The 17,210-nt window shown below is 40.1% G+C and overlaps 1 protein-coding gene and 5 non-coding genes across 8 annotated transcripts; 2 read left to right on the plus strand and 4 right to left on the minus strand.

Moving 5' to 3' along the window:
- Positions 1-2,633: 2,633 nt before the first annotated feature.
- On the minus strand, positions 2,634-2,706 carry trnav-aac. The gene has a single exon. It is a non-coding gene; the product is annotated as a tRNA-Val (tRNA).
- Positions 2,707-2,837: 131 nt separating this feature from the next.
- Positions 2,838-2,909, plus strand: trnad-guc. The gene has a single exon. It is a non-coding gene; the product is annotated as a tRNA-Asp (tRNA).
- Positions 2,910-5,274: 2,365 nt separating this feature from the next.
- Positions 5,275-5,347, minus strand: trnav-cac. The gene has a single exon. It is a non-coding gene; the product is annotated as a tRNA-Val (tRNA).
- Positions 5,348-6,568: 1,221 nt separating this feature from the next.
- trnav-aac lies at positions 6,569-6,641 on the minus strand. The gene has a single exon. It is a non-coding gene; the product is annotated as a tRNA-Val (tRNA).
- A 502-nt stretch (positions 6,642-7,143) lies between these two features.
- On the minus strand, positions 7,144-7,216 carry trnav-cac. The gene has a single exon. It is a non-coding gene; the product is annotated as a tRNA-Val (tRNA).
- A 993-nt stretch (positions 7,217-8,209) lies between these two features.
- znf346 (zinc finger protein 346) lies at positions 8,210-16,026 on the plus strand. 3 transcript variants are annotated; one of them, XM_044223033.1, is made up of 7 exons: positions 8,210-8,366; positions 10,363-10,466; positions 11,078-11,173; positions 11,994-12,141; positions 12,367-12,597; positions 12,791-12,890; positions 13,018-16,026. In XM_044223033.1, the coding sequence occupies exons 1-7, from the start codon at positions 8,210-8,212 to the stop codon at positions 13,289-13,291; spliced, it is 1,110 nt and encodes a 369-aa protein (XP_044078968.1). In that variant the 3' UTR covers positions 13,292-16,026. The 3 variants fall into 3 exon arrangements, with proteins under 3 accessions (XP_044078968.1, XP_044078969.1, XP_044078970.1); XM_044223034.1 differs by having other exon boundaries at positions 12,370-12,597; XM_044223035.1 differs by having other exon boundaries at positions 8,254-8,663.
- Positions 16,027-17,210: the final 1,184 nt, after the last annotated feature.

Below are 17,210 nucleotides of genomic sequence, written 5' to 3' on the forward strand. Positions count from 1 at the left end.
CCTTCAGTGATCATCACATGACCTTAGGTTACTTTCAGCCGCCATCTAAGCACAACATCATGACTGATGTTACAGTTTTTCTCAATTGCTAAAACACTAAAACCCATTGGCTGAACAAAGTTACAGCAGTTTAAATACAAGCAGAATAAATTACGAATATTGGATGATATTTAAAAAATATTGCTTATTTAAAAACTAATAATTACAATATTTTATAAAGAAGGAATGTTTACATCATACATAAACTAGATTTAATATATTTTATGTTTATTTATTTGAAGTTTTAAGTATATTTATTAGCCATCTCATACTCTAAGTTTACTATCTGACTTGGCTCATGAAATTCACATGACCGTTTATTTTGCTTGTGCTGCTGTGATACTTATGATAACATCTCAAATTGTGTCTTTGTCACTGTCTTTTAACTTCAGTCAGGTCAGTTCATATAAAATACAGCTATAGCCTTAAAAAGAAGTTAATATGAAACCCACAAACACACTTATAAAGAAGTTCATAGAAAGCATTAGGATATTGTCAAGTCAGGTCCACACAACAGCTAAAAGAAATATTGAGGAAGAGCCAATAAATGGCCTAAATAAAGATGATCTAAGTAACTATCATTACTTTGTTGAAGTGAGTGAGACCTCTGGGCCTATTACTTCAATGGAGCTGTTGAGTGTGTCTCTACTATTAATGTCTATTTGTCTCCACCTAGTGGCTGATTCAAGAAACACACTGATGACCAACTTAGTAGATGCTGCTTGTTATCTTGAAGTTATCTGTTCTCAAAAATGTTTTGCACCATTCACATATAAAACCAACTGTGCTAGGACTGGAATCTAGTAATTTTTACACTGTTTTCTACCTAAATATTTGAGTTTTAAGTGAATGTGAACGTTGTATGTGGTTGCGACCACATCGCGAGTGCGCGCCCATGACTGCCGAAGTGTTGCAAAACTTTCAGTTTACACATGCCAACTTCTATGAATGCAGCTAAGTTTGGTTTTAGCGGCCAACCTGCGACCGTCCCCACAATCAGGTGCAACCAGCCGCAGCAATGCGTGATACTCACTCAGCAGCCTGTGGCCCACAACTGGAGCTCGGCCCTGCTGGAGCCCAGGAGCTGATCCGGACTCATCTTCTGCGGGAATGGATCGGCATTAAGGGCAGTGGACCATCGTAACAGTTTTTAGCTCCAACATGACGTTTTTTCTTTAGTCGACTAACATACTACGAATATTGTATACTTTTTAAAAGTGTGTCTAATTTAAATACGAATGATTTAATACTCTAAGTTTACTATCTGACTTGGCTCATGAAATTCACATGACCGTTTATTTTCCTTGTGCTGCTGTGATACTTATGATAACATCTCAAATTGTGTCTTTGTCACTGTCTTTTAACTTCAGTCAGGTCAGTTCACATAAAATACTGCTACAGCCTTAAAAAGAAGTTAATAGGACACATTAGGACATTGTCAAGTTATGTGTGTCCACAATGGCTAAAAATAAATCTTGGAGAAGAGCAAATAAATGGTCTAAAGATTCAAATGAAATGTAAAAATAAAACTGAAATGGTATTTCTAAAAGAAAAACAGAGTGGATTCATGTCTATTTGTCTCTTCCTAGTGTCTGACTCTGGACAGGTCGGCAAACGCGGTGAGGATCATGTTTTTTGACTTCTCCAGTGCTTTCAACACCATCCGGCCAGCCCTGCTGGGTGAGAAGCTGGCAGCAATGCAGGTGGATGCCCCCCTTGTGTCCTGGATTGTAGACTATCTGACTGGCAGACCTCTTCACCACCTACACCACGGACTTCAGCTACCACACAGAGTCCTGCCACCTTCAGAAGTTTTCTGATGACTCTGCTGTGGTGGGATGTATCAGCGGTGGTGATGAGACGGAGTACAGGGCTGTGGTGGGGAACTTTGTTTCATGGTGTGAGCAGAACCATCTGCAGCTCAATGCGACAAAGTCTAAGGAGCTGATTGTGGATCTACGGAGGGCCAAGGCACCAGCGACCTTGGTTTCCATCCAGGGGGTCAGTGTGGACATTGTGGAGGACTACAAGTACTTGGGAGTACACTTGGATAACAAACTGGACTGGACCAAGAACACTCAGGCTGTTTACAGGAAGGGCCAGAGCCGCCTCTATTTTCTGAGGAGGCTGAGGTCCTTCAACATCTGCCGGACAATGCCGAAGATGTTTTAGGAGTCTGTGTAGGTAGAAGTTCATAGAACGCATTAGGATATTGTCAAGTCACGTCCACACAACGGCTAAAAGAAATATTGAGGAAGAGCCAATAAATGGCCTAAATAAAGATGATCTAAGTAACTATCATTACTTTGTTGAAGTGAGTGAGACCTCTGGGCCTATTACTTCAAATGAAATGTAAAAATAAAACAAATGGTAGTTGTAAAAGAAAAACAGAGTGTATTCATGTCTATTTGTCTGTTCCTAGTGTCTGACTCAGATTCACCACAAACACACTGATGACTAATCTTGTCCAACAAGAACAGGGTTTAAGCTTTACATGACATGATATAACATTATTTTCATTAGCCATGCCATACAGTTTTCACTACATCACAATCAATGACATCTCAGTGGTCGTAGTTATTTGACCAAAGAAGTGTTTCCGCCCGGTCTCGAACCGGGGACCTTTCGCGTGTTAGGCGAACGTGATAACCACTACACTACGGAAACTGATTGCTTGACATACTTTACTATAAAACCTGACTCGACACACACACTGTTGACTAATCTTGAAGTTACCTGTTCTCAAGCATGTTTTGCATTGGAGGTACCCTGTGTTTTTAAAGCCAACAGCAGTTCATTCCTCGTTAGTATAGTGGTGAGTATCCCCGCCTGTCACGCGGGAGACCGGGGTTCAATTCCCCGACGGGGAGGAGCTTTTCTCCTTAGCGAATGTGGATCGGAGCCAAACCTTGACTGTTGTGAGTGCGCGCCCATGACTGCCGCAGCTCTGTCTATTTCTATGTCTGTAAGCTAGCTGCTGCGCTAGCTGTGGTTAGCCCCTCACATATTTACATTGGCCGAGCCGTGTTCACAGTTTAATCACAGATAGTTGAGCTAACTTACATCAGCAGCCCATCACAATCTCTGCCACCGCAGCAGCCAGTCATAATATGTAGCCTCCACACTAACGTTAGCTATCTTAACATTAGCTGCGGCAGCGTTACCTTCAGTGATCATCACATGACCTTAGGTTACTTTCAGCCGCCCTCTAAGCACAACATCATTATTGATGTTACAGTTTTTCTCAATTGCTAAAACACTAAAACCCATTGGCTGAACAAAGTTACAGCAGTTTAAATACAAGCAGAATTGAGAATGACTTCCGGATGGGAGCCGAAACGTCTTGATTCTGAAAACAGTGTCCAGATGACTACGACTGAAACCTTTTCTACGATAGAACACTCCTGGACGAATGAGGGACTACACCGTCTACAAGCAGAACAAATTACGAATATTGGTTGAGAGCCAAACCTTGACTGTTGTGAGTGCGCGCCCATGACTGCCGCAGCTCGACCTATTTCTATGTTTATAAGCTAGCTGCTGCGCTAGCTGTGGTTAGCCCCTCACATATTTACATTGGCCGAGCCGTGTTCACAGTTTAATCACAGATAGTTGAGATAACTTACATCAGCGTCTACATCACATGCAATGTGTGTGTTGAGTACACTGAAGAGCGGGTGATCTGTAAACCAGTTGCGGACCAAAGCAGCCCTATGGAAACCTGCCCGGTTAAAACCTGCCTCATCCACAAAAAGCTGCTCATGACCCATGGCATCTGCCTCTAGCTCCATCACAAGACAAAACAACAGCAGCACAGCAGGCCCATGCACAGTACTACAGTATGCACTTCCAGATTCAGTACCAATGATACTATAGCTTACCTGCACATAGTCATATCGCAGTTGTTTTACACGTTCGCTGTTTCTTTCAAAAGGGACTCTGTAGATTTGTTTCATTCGGATTCCGTTGCGGGCAAGTACACGACTTAATACAGAAATGCTCACATTGTGTATGTTTTGGAAGGTGGTGTCATCCTCAATTATGCGCTGCTGAATTTCTCGTAGCCTTATGGAACTATTTGCAATCACCACATTGACTATATGGGTCTCTTGTTCTGCAGTGAACATTCTTCCTCTGCCCCCAGCATCTGGACGTCTTGCAATTCTTTAAAGTAACAATTTCAGTATTTTTACATGTATGGTATTGTTGCGTTTCGCATTAGAGTATGGCAGTGCTACAAAATCGTAGAAAAGGTTTCAGTCGTAGTCATCTGGACACTGTTTTCAGAATCAAGACGTTTCGGCTCCCATCCGGAAGTCATTCTCAATTGTGAAAAAATGGGACGGGAACTAGAAATTTAAGCTACTCTGTTACATAAGCCCTGCCCTCAGGAAGGAATCTGCCTGAGTATCTGTTGATAGCTAGTTTCACCTGAAACTGACCTAATAGTTTCCAAGATGGCCCAGTAATCAGTAATCAGGCCTACTGTTTTCTGGCTGCATCTACTTCATCACTGTTAAGTACCTGATTAGCATGTGATTGGCGTGACCAAGGTGATAATACACTCTGATAGACTTTGGGCAGATTCAATCTCAGAGCACCATTTCTGTTCAAAGAGGGGTTTCTCTTTTTTCACAAAAATGGCTTCCTTGACGCCCCGTTCAAACCAACTCTTCTCTCTACTTAGAATCTTCACCTCGCTGTCTTCAAATGTGTGGTTTGTAGCTTTTAGATGCAAATGCACGGCGCTCTGTAATCCTGACTTAGCGTGTCGTCTGTGCTGATAAAGTCTTTTGTGAAGTGGCTGTTTGGTCTCGCCTATGTACCGTTCTTTGCAGTTTTCCTCACTGCACTGAATGGAGTAGACTACATTGCTCTGTTTCTGTGTGGGTAACTTGTCCTTAGGGTGAACGAGTTTCTGTCTTCAAGTGTTGCCTGGTTTAAAGAAAACACATTGGTGGCCCAACCAGTTATTAGGTTTAGGGGGCAATCACTATTTCACACCACTGTATATTCGGTATATAAAATCTATATAATATAAATTGGATGTATTCATGTCCAATCATAAACATGTTATACTTTATATTTATTAGCTATGTGGTACACGTGCACTATGGTAATGATTATCTCAACAGCGTTTTTTTGTCTTGTGCTGCTGTCATACTTATTTCCCTCCTGGAAATGTATATTAACAGTTGTGTTTGTATCTCAGTGGTAGTTGTTTGACCAAAGAAGTGTTTCCGCCCGGTTTCGAACCGGGGACCTTTCGCGTGTGAGGCGAACGTGATAACCACTACACTACGGAAACTGATAATGTCTTCCCCTTCCATATAACACACAGCTACAGACTTAAAAAGAAGTTGACTCCTCTTGAAGTTATCTGTTCTCCAGCATGTTTTGCATTGGAGGTACCCTGTGTTTTTGGAGGCAACAGCAGTTCATTCCTCGTTAGTATAGTGGTGAGTATCCCCGCCTGTCACGCGGGAGACCGGGGTTCAATTCCCCGACGGGAGGTGCTTTTCTCCTTAGCGACTGTGGATCAGAGCCAAACCTTGACTGTTGTGAGTGCGCGCCCATGACTGCCGCAGCTCTATCTATTTCTATGTCTTTAAGCTAGCTGCTGCGCTAGCTGTGGTTAGCCCCTCACATATTTACATTGGCCGAGCCGTGTTCACAGTTTAATCACAGATAGTTGAGCTAACTTACATCAGCAGCCCATCACAATCTCAGCCACCGCAGCAGCCAGTCATAATATGTAGCCTCCACACTAACGTTAGCTATCTTAACATTAGCTGCGGCGGCGGCGGCGTTACCTTCAGTGATCATCACATGACCTTAGGTTACTTTCAGCCGCCATCTAAGCACAACATCATGACTGATGTTACAGTTTTTCTCAATTGCTAAAACACTAAAACCCATTGGCTGAACAAAGTTACAGCAGTTTAAATACAAGCAGAATAAATTACGAATATTGGATGATATTTAAAAAATATTGCTTATTTAAAAACTAATAATTACAATATTTTATAAAGAAGGAATGTTTACATCATACATAAACTAGATTTAATATATTTTATGTTTATTTATTTGAAGTTTTAAGTATATTTATTAGCCATCTCATACTCTAAGTTTACTATCTGACTTGGCTCATGAAATTCACATGACCGTTTATTTTGCTTGTGCTGCTGTGATACTTATGATAACATCTCAAATTGTCTCATGGACAGCTTACCTATGGCTTATTTATATTGCTTAGGCTGATTGCAAAGTGTACTAATTATCTAAAACAGTTTTCACATGTGACAGTGTGCCAGACAGTTGGCAAAATAGTATAAATAACAGCCATACATGTGTATAGTTTTGCTAGGAGTGTGTTAATCATTTGGAAATTGAGTGTAAAGTAGTGAGTTTATTATAATTTTATATAATATATTTTATTTTTACATTATACTTATTAGCCATCTCATACAGTTTTCACTACATCACAATCAAAGACATCTCAGTGGTCGTAGTTATTTGACCAAAGAAGTGTTTCCGCCCGGTCTCGAACCGGGGACCTTTCGCGTGTTAGGCGAACGTGATAACCACTACACTACGGAAACTGATAGTATACTATGCCATAACTCCACCACAAACACACTGAAGAAAAAACGTCATTTTGGAGATAAAGACAAACATTACAGCAGTTTAATACAAGCAGAACAAATTACGAATATTGGATGATATTTAAAAAATTTTGCTTATTTAAATACTAATAATTTAAATATCGTAGACTCGTATAGTGACTAATCTTGAAATAATCTGTTCTCAAACATGTTTTGCACTTTTAAATCATATATATATCACCAACCATATATATAAATCCAACCACATTACTATCAGGCTAGCTAACGGCAGAACTTTAGAGAGAGTAAGTTAAACATTAAATATTTACCATTTAATGTATAATATTAATATATTTGAAGTATATTTATTAGCCATCTCATACACTAGTTTACTATCTGACTTTGCTCATGAAATTCACATGACGGTTTATTTTCTTTGTGTGGATAATTATAACATCTCAAATCGTGTTAGAAACTCGTAGTTGTTTGACCAAAGAAGTGTTTCCGCCCGGTTTCGAACCGGGGACCTTTCGCGTGTGAGGCGAACGTGATAACCACTACACTACGGAAACTGATAGCATCACTAAATCTCAAAGCAGCAGAGAGAAGGCATTTGTAGCATGTGGCACTTTTTATTGTGTCGTCTGACTGAGTAAGGGATGTGATGGGGAAAACACTCAACACGCATGTGGAACTATCTCCATGCAATGAAGCCAGAGTGCAAGTAGGCTCTCTAAGACAAGGCAGGGAAGCTGCTGCGTCTCCAAATATTAAGTGGTCAGTCAAGTCCTCAGATTGTTCCTGTGTGTCTGTCTCTCTTCTGGAATAGCAGAATAAACAGGCTGAGAGGTGCCTGGTTGCACTGCTAACTTTGCCACTGGACACCTTAACAGTCAACGTATTCAGTTGATGTCTGGTTGAGAAAGTCCTCATATTTGTTGTCTGCATCCTTCTGAGCAGAATTCTGCATCTCATTAAGATGTTTTGGTTCACTGTCAGACGATGCAGCATCAGCACACAGGGAGGAGCTGGATTGCAGCACAGCAGCCTCCACAAGTGCAACACCAGCGCCGCCACCAAGGAGCCAAGCCAAGACACACAACACGTTGGCATTGCCTCCAGCTGCACCTTGTGCTGGCTCCTCAGCTGAAGCATGTATTGCAGCGCTCTGGCAGAGTCGTGAGTTTTGTGCCAAAATCAGAAGGCACCTCAGACAAACTGGAGAAGTCTGTGCCCGCAGCTATGAAAATGTTGATTTCCCGCATCGCCTCTTTTCCAACCATCCAACAGGTCTTTGCGATCTATGCCATGAGGCTGAGACAGTAGAGCATGTCCTCATATCATGCAGGAAATTTACACAAGAAAGACAAGAAATTATGACCCAACTGCTAATAGAGCAGGTAGAGGACAACGTTAAATATCTGTTAGAGTGTGGAGACAGTGTTCCAGGGAGGAAATGGTTATTTAGTTTAGTTTAAGGATGACTGGAGTGGAAAGACGGCTGTAAAAGTAATGGACACTAAGGGAGAATAAAACCTGAAGGTGGCAGTAATGCAACATCGTGGATGCCAACTGCCGTAATACATCAAAGAAGAAGACGTAGAAGTCAGTTGCGCATGCGCGTGTGTATGCGTATCAGGACACCGCTGGTTGTAATAGAAATTATGGCCGTCGAGATGCAGACGGATGATTTTCCTTATTTACCTTCGGGGCTGGCGGAGGGTATGGCTTGTTACTAATTGAACGTTTATTTTAAAAGAACATTGTGTCAATGCACTCACTGGTGGGGATAATCACGCTTAAAATGCCTGTGTTGCCGTTAGCTTCCCGTAAGCTAACGTTAGCCGGCGTTGCAGTGTGAGCGGAACGGGTTTATTAAACTATGCTAAAATAAGCTAGCTTTAGCCGTTTCGTCTCCAAGGTCGACGAGAGCATATCTCCATCCGATGTGGCTTCAGAATGATTGTGAATCAGTTCCTCTGCCTGTGGACAAATGGAGACTGAGGGAGGCATCTTTAGGTTTGGTTCAGTAGACATGCATGTTTTAGGTTTTAGGCCAAATGCGGGTTGCACTTAGCTAACGTTATAATCCTGGTCTTGCTAGTGTAACGTTACTTAGCGTTAGTAACACATGCTAGACACATGCTACTTTTGAATGGACAGCATTGTAACTTAGCGAAAGTATGTATGAATAGTCTGAATGGAATTTTTTAAAGCAAGTGTGTCTAATATCTTATAAGTTTTATAGTTGTTCTACCTCTCAGTAGTGCTCAGCTTTGTTTGAGTGGACCACCGTTGCTCAGTGGTTGTAGTGCAAATCCCCTGATTGCATACTTTAGTCCCTTTTTATGTAACTTCCATTCTGCACCACTGATGTGATGCCAAAACAAATTGCAAAACAACTGAAATGCAGTCTCAGCAGTAAGTGTATGTGGCTTGAGATATGATAGAGTAGATATTATCTTAAATTCATCACAATGTCATGCTGTTTTCCTTCCCTAAGTTTCAGAGTTTATCAGATTGTTGTTAGGTAGTTGAGCAGAATGAAAAGTGGATGCCACTACCTGATTGGTTATCACATATGCATATCCTATGAGAAACTTTCTTGGAGAGTGAAAATATCTAATGAAAGGGTCATCCCCAAGTTGTTGTTAGACAATTGATATAATGGTAATTAGTCAACAATTTCATGAAATGGTGCAAAACACCACGCTTTGTAAGGGAAGATGTAAACAGATCTGTCTATAGAGTTGTTTAGTCTGTAGAAAGGCTGTGTCCATACATTATTTTGTCACGTGATGTTTCTATTATTTGTCTTTTTCTGTCATTATGAAATATAATACTAAGTAATGTCTAATTTATTTATAAAGCACATTTAAAAACAACAGGTGTTGACCAAAGTGTTATACAGAGAAATTCAGTGCATCACTGATGCAGCCTGTGTGAGTACAGAAAACACCTTTCTTGATATCATAACTTTTTAACTACCACTCCCTCTTGCACACCACGTGCCAAATATAACACAAGCATTGTGGCTCTCTCTGTTAACGTCCTATCATGTCTGAGTAAAGCCGAACATTTATGAACGGACACTTATGTCTGGATGACAAAAAGTCTTATAACTTAAAAACTCTGTTAAAACTTTAACAGACAGATGAAGCCAGTTACGTATTCCATGTCTGAAAGGGCTAAATTAAATAGTGCTCATCCAAACCAACTAAGTAAGTAAAAGACATGTCATGCTCCTACAATGTCTTATCCAACCAGATTTAATCCCCTGGTTTGATTATATCTGTCTAATATATCCCCAGTTATATTTGTCACATGTCTTTGAGTAGACGCATCAAGATAAATTATTTTTCCAGATTGTTTGCGCCAAGAACAATGACTCACAGTCAGATTTAGGCCTTAAACATGCTTCTGTGTCTGCGAGTATGGTGTTTACAGATTTTTGCTTAGGAGGGGGGCATAATACAAGACAGGAATTACTCACAATGATAAAGAAAGCTGTTTAAAAGGGGCTTGTTTTCAAAAACTAAAATAAATCGAATACAGAGGATTTCAAACCCATTGAAGCCCTTGATAAATGAACAGTTGTTGAGCATAATTGTTGTTTGAACTTTTGCCACAGATATTTCTTCACATTGTGTTATAATTACATTCTCCCAGAAGATGTAACCTGATTTAAAATCTCCTGTTTCTCTCTTCCCCCCTGCAGTAAATAAGATGATAAAGGAGCACAGCGACCTGTTTTCTGACTCCCAGTGTAAAGTCTGCAGTGCTGTCCTAATTTCCGAGTCTCAGAAGTTGACTCATTATCAGGTCAGTGAGCCCACAGTCTGCTGCTGCTGTTTCAGTGTCAGGGGACTGTACTTATTTTTGACAGTGCGACTATGCTCAGAGAAAGCTGCATAATTATTAGCTAGAAGGTATGATTATTTAATGCACTTTACATCACATTAATGGTTTTATTATTACTATAAGAGCATTTCCATATTAAGCTGGCTAGGTAGGTAGTATTTATGATTTATGATCAAATTACTACTTTATTCTCAAGTTGTCTGACAACAGAAACAGAAAAATATGTAAATGAAAACAACAATCGTGATTTTTGGCTGTATTAAATCATGGAGAGCTTAAGGGGACAGTGCGTAGGTTTAACCGGCTGAGACCCAGCTGAGTAACCAGACTTTTGGCCACACTGCTGACCAGATTTTAGCTGTGATGCACATTTTTGTTTTTTGACGACTGAAAAGTGGATGACGAGGAAGAGATGAAACTGTTTTCCTGCTGTTCAGGCATTGCAATGTGGACAGAGATCTTTACGAATATGACGAAAATCACCTCTTCTTCTGTACTTAGGGATTGTAATGGATTGGGGTGTTGATGTTTGTTGTTCACGTTGTGATAAACATTTTTGCTCGTCTTTTCAGAGCAAGAAACATGGCAACAAAGTGCGCCGTTATCTTTCCATGCAGAATGAGAAGGAGCCAGCGCTTAAAAAGTTGAAGTCGTCATCATCTGACAGTGTGAGTAAAAAGTGCTCAGTTTTAACAGTTAATGTAAGCCGAACCAAAACTGTTTAAATCACCCAAACCAACAGTTACTTTTTGTTATCCCAAACTGAACTAATGCTTTGAGTCACTATTCATTTGCCAACCATGAATTGAAAGTAACAGTACTTTTAAAAAATATTTTTGATCTTGAGCAAACTGAGCAGTCGGATCTTCCAGGATGTCTTCAACCTTTCTGCTGGAAGTCTGTGTATATTAAGAACCTGAATATTCCTGCTGCTTTTTGCACCACATTCGGCTTCACCCACAGGATCTCCTGCCAAAACCGCCTGCTCCTGCTCTTCATATATACGAAGCCCACTCACCAGCCGGCAGTGGACGGCCACTTAGGGCTGTCATGTTTTTAAGAAATCAAGTTTGAACAAACTCAAACTAACATGTCATAGCCTTTCCTAAAATACATTGTGGCTGTGGTCACACCTGATTTAACTACCCATTAATTTCTATGAGGAACGGGCAGAGACGTATTTACTACCTTGTTCGCTTCACGCACAGTCCAATCAGATTGAATTCTGGAACGTGAAATCGCTCATTATATCAGCAGCAGAGAAGGAGGGACGTTGCTTGGCTGCTGTGTGTGCAAGCACCAACCTAGCGTACCTCATACCCTGAAAACATGTAAAATGTCAGTGAAAAGACAGTTTTAGGCTCTTAGTTTCACGAGTGTAGAAACACAGAGAACAGACGTACAGTGATAGCATACAATTTATCAGGACACATGATGCGTCTTGTAGCCATAAATGATTTATGTTGTTGTGTGTGTTTTTGTAAGCAGGACTGTAACAACGGAGACACTGACCGGTCCAAGGTGTGTCATGTTTGTAACATGACCTTCTCTTCTCCTGTGGTGGCCGAGTCTCACTACCAGGGCAAAGTTCACGCCAAGAACCTGAGGCTGAAAGCCGTTGGTCCCCAGACCCCAGGTATGCACTTTTTTTCTTTCTTTATTATTTTATTCATAACCTCCAGCTCTTTCCTAACATTTTATAATTTTGTGTATTGCATTTATCTTATTTCCCATGTGAATGTATTATTTACGTTTTCCTTTTTGTATGTCTTTTTTTGTAACTGTTGTTTCTAAAAGGTGCTATACAATAAAGTGTAATAACATTTCTATAATTGTTTTGATTGTATTTCCTCCTCTTCAGCAGTAGCCTCCCAAACACCACCAACCGCTCAGCCGAAGAAGAAAGCTGCAGATGATTCGAGCAGTGTGCCGGCGACGGACAACAACGACAACCCGGACCGCTTCTGCTCCATCTGCCAGGCCTCCTTCAACAACCCGCTCATGGCCCAGCAGCACTACGTGGGCAAGAAACATAGAAAACAGATGACCAAGCTGAAACTGATGGAGACGTACGGCCCCTCCACAGCACCAGGTCAGATAACAGAACCAGGAATACATGTAGTTGAGTTTGCAGAACTGCCATTTTAATGGTACTGCTTAAAGAGCTTCCTATGAAGATAAATTAATTATGCAATAATTCTCAATTCTTTCTTTTCCTGTGTGGACAAATTCAGTCTTACAGGCTTAAAGAAAACTAACTTCTCTCCTTTTCTATGTGTCTACAGCTTCCACACTAAAGGGCTACCCATGCACCATCTGCAACATTGAACTAAACTCTGTGGAACAGTACCAGTCTCATATCAGTGGTGCCAAGCATAAGAACCAGTAAGTACACACATCTCTTTTATGAAGTGAAATGTGAAATCTGTCTGCAAAAAAACAGAAATGCCTCAAAATAATCTTAAAATGTGTCTTTATTTATTTATTTATTTATATATATATTTTTTTTTAGAGTGAAGAAATCGGGCCTGAACACTGCAGAGAACCAAGACGCAGCAGAACAATCGTATGGGGGCGACAACCAGTACACTGCCCCAGACGACCAGTACACTGCCCCAGATGACCAGTACTCTGCCCCAGACGACCAGTACACTGCCCCAGATGACCAGTTTGCCCCTGGTGACGACCAGTTTGGCACTGCAGATGCAGATGAGCACTACACAGCCGGAGGTAACCAGTACGCTCCAGAGGACACGGAGTACTCAGAGGAGTACCAGTTCACTTGAGGCTTGGCTTGTAGAGACTGTAGAGGCTTCAGTCAGGACTTGGAATGACACACAACAACCAGCCCCTTTAACACATTAACATCAACCTCCATAGACCTTCAGCTCCTGCTAGAGTCTCTTCTCAGTAGGTTTTCCCCTGAAACAGGAGTCCTCTAAACCACAGGACCCTGGAATACCCCAACGTGGATTTTATCATTTTGGGTTCCCAACTGAAACTGTTATGTGTGTGGGTGTTTTATTTTTTTTTAAATTTAGTTTTCTCCTCTAATGAAAAAAGTTTCTGATGTGTGGCTAGATGAAATGATGTTTAGCAGTTATACTGTTCAACGTGTGATCATGGGTTCAGCAGCTGATGTTTGTACCCACAATCACAATAAAGAATGTCTTCAAGGGTTCACTGGCTTCTACTTCTGTTACAGACGTGTACTGACTGAAAACTATTCTCTGTATCAGTGTACATTACGGCACGGTGTGAAATATGTCGATACTGGTGCTGATACGATCAGTACCTTACTTTAGGAATATTAACATGTTTTCTACAAAACCTTTTATGTTAAATGTTGTCTATACAAAAGAAGCCATTCAAGAACTGCTGTCTAAAACAGGCAAAATTATTATTTAAATTGGTAAATACTGTAAGTAAATAAAACTATAAATCTGACCACACATTCTACGCCAGCTTTCGATACTTTATGCTACTGACATATTTTGGCCAGTGACAAAAAAGTATTGAAGTGTGAAACCCAGCCTTAGTGTACACTCTAGGGATGTCCCGATCAAGTTTTTTTCCCGCCCGATCAAGTCCTTTAATATTGGGAATCTGCCGATACAGACTCTGATCCGATACTTATATTTACTGACACACCTTATTTTTCACAAGCTACTTGATCCACATACTGAAGGCCCTGGTTCAAAACTATTATGTTTCTAAACTGAAATTATTGATATAATTTGAATGAAAGCTTAAATGGAGAATTCGACTCCTGAAATTGAGGTGACGTGATCAGCTAGATCATTTAAAGAGAAGACGTATTACTCTGTTAGAGTTGTGGGCAGGCTGAGATGGACAGGACAGTAACAGGAAAGAACAGATTACAGGAAAGAAAGGATTGGATTTTGATTGGCCCCAATACTAATTCTCAGAAACGTGTTCGGGACATTTCTAGTATATAAGTCAAAGTAATAACAGGAGAGAGTCTAAGTCCAGGAACTTTGTTTAAAGTTTGGTTTAATCCAGTCTATCAGTCGGATACAGTAGGTTATTGAATCATTTAGCCCATAACTAACATGTAACCAATACTAACATCTCGTACCAGAGCCACACGTAACATTCAAAGCAAAGCTGCTTTCCGGTTCACGTTTCTAGTTCTTCGGTTCACCTGAATATAGTTGACTTGCATCTCCAGTGAATATATTTATTTAAACATGTCCTCATCTCCTTTCTCCGCTTTCTGCAAGTTTGATTATTTCTAAATCTGGTGTTGAAGATGCAGACATTGGAAAATATGTGAAATCAAACACATTAGTAGTTGGACTTTATGAGAACTTGGTTTGCAGTTTTACTTTTGTTTCTTTTATCCTATTTTATTTAAAACCAAAATATCTCCCAGAAATTTTTTTCAGTTGTTTTTTCATTGAAATATTTGCTTGTTCTCTGTAAATGAGTATGAGATAGAAACTTCACTAGATTTTCTTTTTAATTTTCTGGACAAAGCTGATATTTCTGTTCAGGTGGGCCAGAATTGTTCTCAGTTCACCAGTTTTTTAAAAATGTACTTATTCTTGTTAGCTATAGTTTTGTCTGTAAAAAGACCTAATGTTTCTGTCATAGCATTGTGTTCCTGTTGACTGTAAGACATTTTATTTCCATGTCTGTAGGTTGCATAACAAAGGAGTAAACTGGTTTACTACAGGACACTAAAAATAACGTGAGGATGAAAATGTTTATGAGAGGCTCATCATTAATTGATGAAAGTTACAGATGCTGGTAAAAGGGTTATTAGCTTAAATTAGACCCACTACTATTTCAAAAAGTACCAGAATTTGTCAACAATAAGCATTTTGTAGGAGTTTGTCATTTTATATAAATTGTTTTTTTTTCCATTTTCAGGAGTCTGGACAGTGTTAATTACAAAATGGAGAGATGAAAGGGATTATCTTCTCATTTCAAATGCAGTGGATTTATTACAGCTGTGAGTTAATGAAAGTGTAAGTTTTTTTGTACTGTTGAGTTATTTGCTTGGTTTATTGAAGGGTTAAAGATTTTTTTTAATACTTTCCCTCTGAGTTGTCCAAAATGGCGCTTTATAAACTCTAGAAAAGACTGATAGATGCTCGCTGAGCTCTGTAATTACTGTCAATAGCAGAGATTACATTATATACCGCAGAGACTTTCAAGAGTGATGTCAAATTAGAAAGTGATGTCAATATTAGAATAACAATACACTTTTTAAGTCCATTTGTCCTCATACAAGATGACTGGTTGAATATTTTAGTATTGAATGTCTTCAACCTTCTGGCTAAAGAAACATTTTTTTTTGGATGTAATTTATACAAAGAGGGCTCATACATATTGTACAGTACATGGTGTATAAAGGACAAATGGCCTTTTTGTTTTCACCCTCATCGTTTGTGTGTTAGGTGTTTTGTGATTAAGATTTACTTTCAGTATAAGTTGTGTATAACGGAAAAAATGCTGCAAAGATGTGCATTAAGTAAAGAAATGTTTTAAGACATTTGTTTTGTTCATCAGTTTTTCCTTTAACACAAGACATTAAGTGGACCCTGGCTCGCTGCTTCATGAGTGTAAACAGTGTGAAAAGGAAGACTCCTGAGTAGGGCAAAAAGAAATTGGTGTACGGAAATGCCAACCATATGTTTGACGTACAGTGACAGTTTACATTGTCGACCAGACAGCATTGACAAGATTGTTTTTCAACTGCAAAATGTCCCACTCAGTAGATATCTTGGTCACAGTTCTTTAAAATGTTGTGTTTATTTTAAAAAAGTGAATATCGCCAGATATATTATCTGATTTTAATCTAAATCAGATATCAAATAATCAGTCACTACTACCCTTAAAAATTCAGTAAATGTCAGGTTATACTGCTGAAGTATCTACCCTTGAGCAAGGCTCCAAAGTCCCAGAGTAAGCTGTTGATTTTCAGTGTGGCATTGTCATAGGATGTCATCTTTCCAATACGTCATTTTGTCTTATTTCTCTCCTGCTAGATTTGCCAAATCTAAGTGCTTTTATTGTGAAGTTTAAACGTCTTAAGAGCAACAGCAGTCCAGAAGGACTCGCTATGACAGACATCTGCTGGAGTGGTGTAAAGCACACCACCATTGCAATCTGGAGCAGCTGAAAATGTGCTGTCTGGAGTGATGAATCCGGCTTCACTATCTGGCAGTCTGATGAATCTGGGGTTTTGCCATGCTACCTGCCTGAGAGCACAGTTTTGGTCTGGACTATTTTAGACAATAGTGTGCTTCCAACTTTGAGGCAATAGAATGGGGAAGACCCTGTCCTGAACATGCCAATGCCCCTGTGCACAGAACCAGGTCCATAAAGAAAACTTTTTCCCAGTTTGATGTGGAAGAACTTTACTGCCCTGCACAAAGCCCTGACCTCAACCCCAACGACCACCTATGGGATAACCTGAAACGCCCACTGTGAACCTGGCGCTATCGCCCAACGCCAGTAATGGTCTTGTGGCTGAATGGGAGCAAATCCCTGCAGCCAGGTTCCAAATATTGTGGAAAGCTTTCCCGGGAATTGTGGAGGCTGTTAATGACCATGGTTTTGGAAAGAGATGATCAACAGTCACATATGGGAGGAATGTTGTGTCTCAAAATTCTTTGCTTAAAAAGAAAAACAAAAGAAAGAAACTGACTTGGTTATCCAACAACAGACCAAAGT

The sequence above is a fragment of the Siniperca chuatsi genome, linkage group LG14 (assembly GCF_020085105.1).
Source record: "Siniperca chuatsi isolate FFG_IHB_CAS linkage group LG14, ASM2008510v1, whole genome shotgun sequence".
Taxonomy (NCBI): Eukaryota; Metazoa; Chordata; class Actinopteri; order Centrarchiformes; family Sinipercidae; genus Siniperca; species Siniperca chuatsi.

What these genes read in the sequence shown, in the direction of transcription:
- znf346 (XM_044223033.1), top strand. Translation starts at nt 8,210, where the DNA reads ATGCCAACTGCCGTAATACATCAAAGAAGAAGACGTAGAAGTCAGTTG. An exon ending in AGTCGTCATCATCTGACAGT is followed by an intron (nt 11,174 to 11,993) that starts GTGAGTAAAAAG and finishes TTTTGTAAGCAG; the next exon opens with GACTGTAACAACGGAGACAC. An exon ending in GGTGCCAAGCATAAGAACCA is followed by an intron (nt 12,891 to 13,017) that starts GTAAGTACACAC and finishes ATTTTTTTTTAG; the next exon opens with AGTGAAGAAATCGGGCCTGA.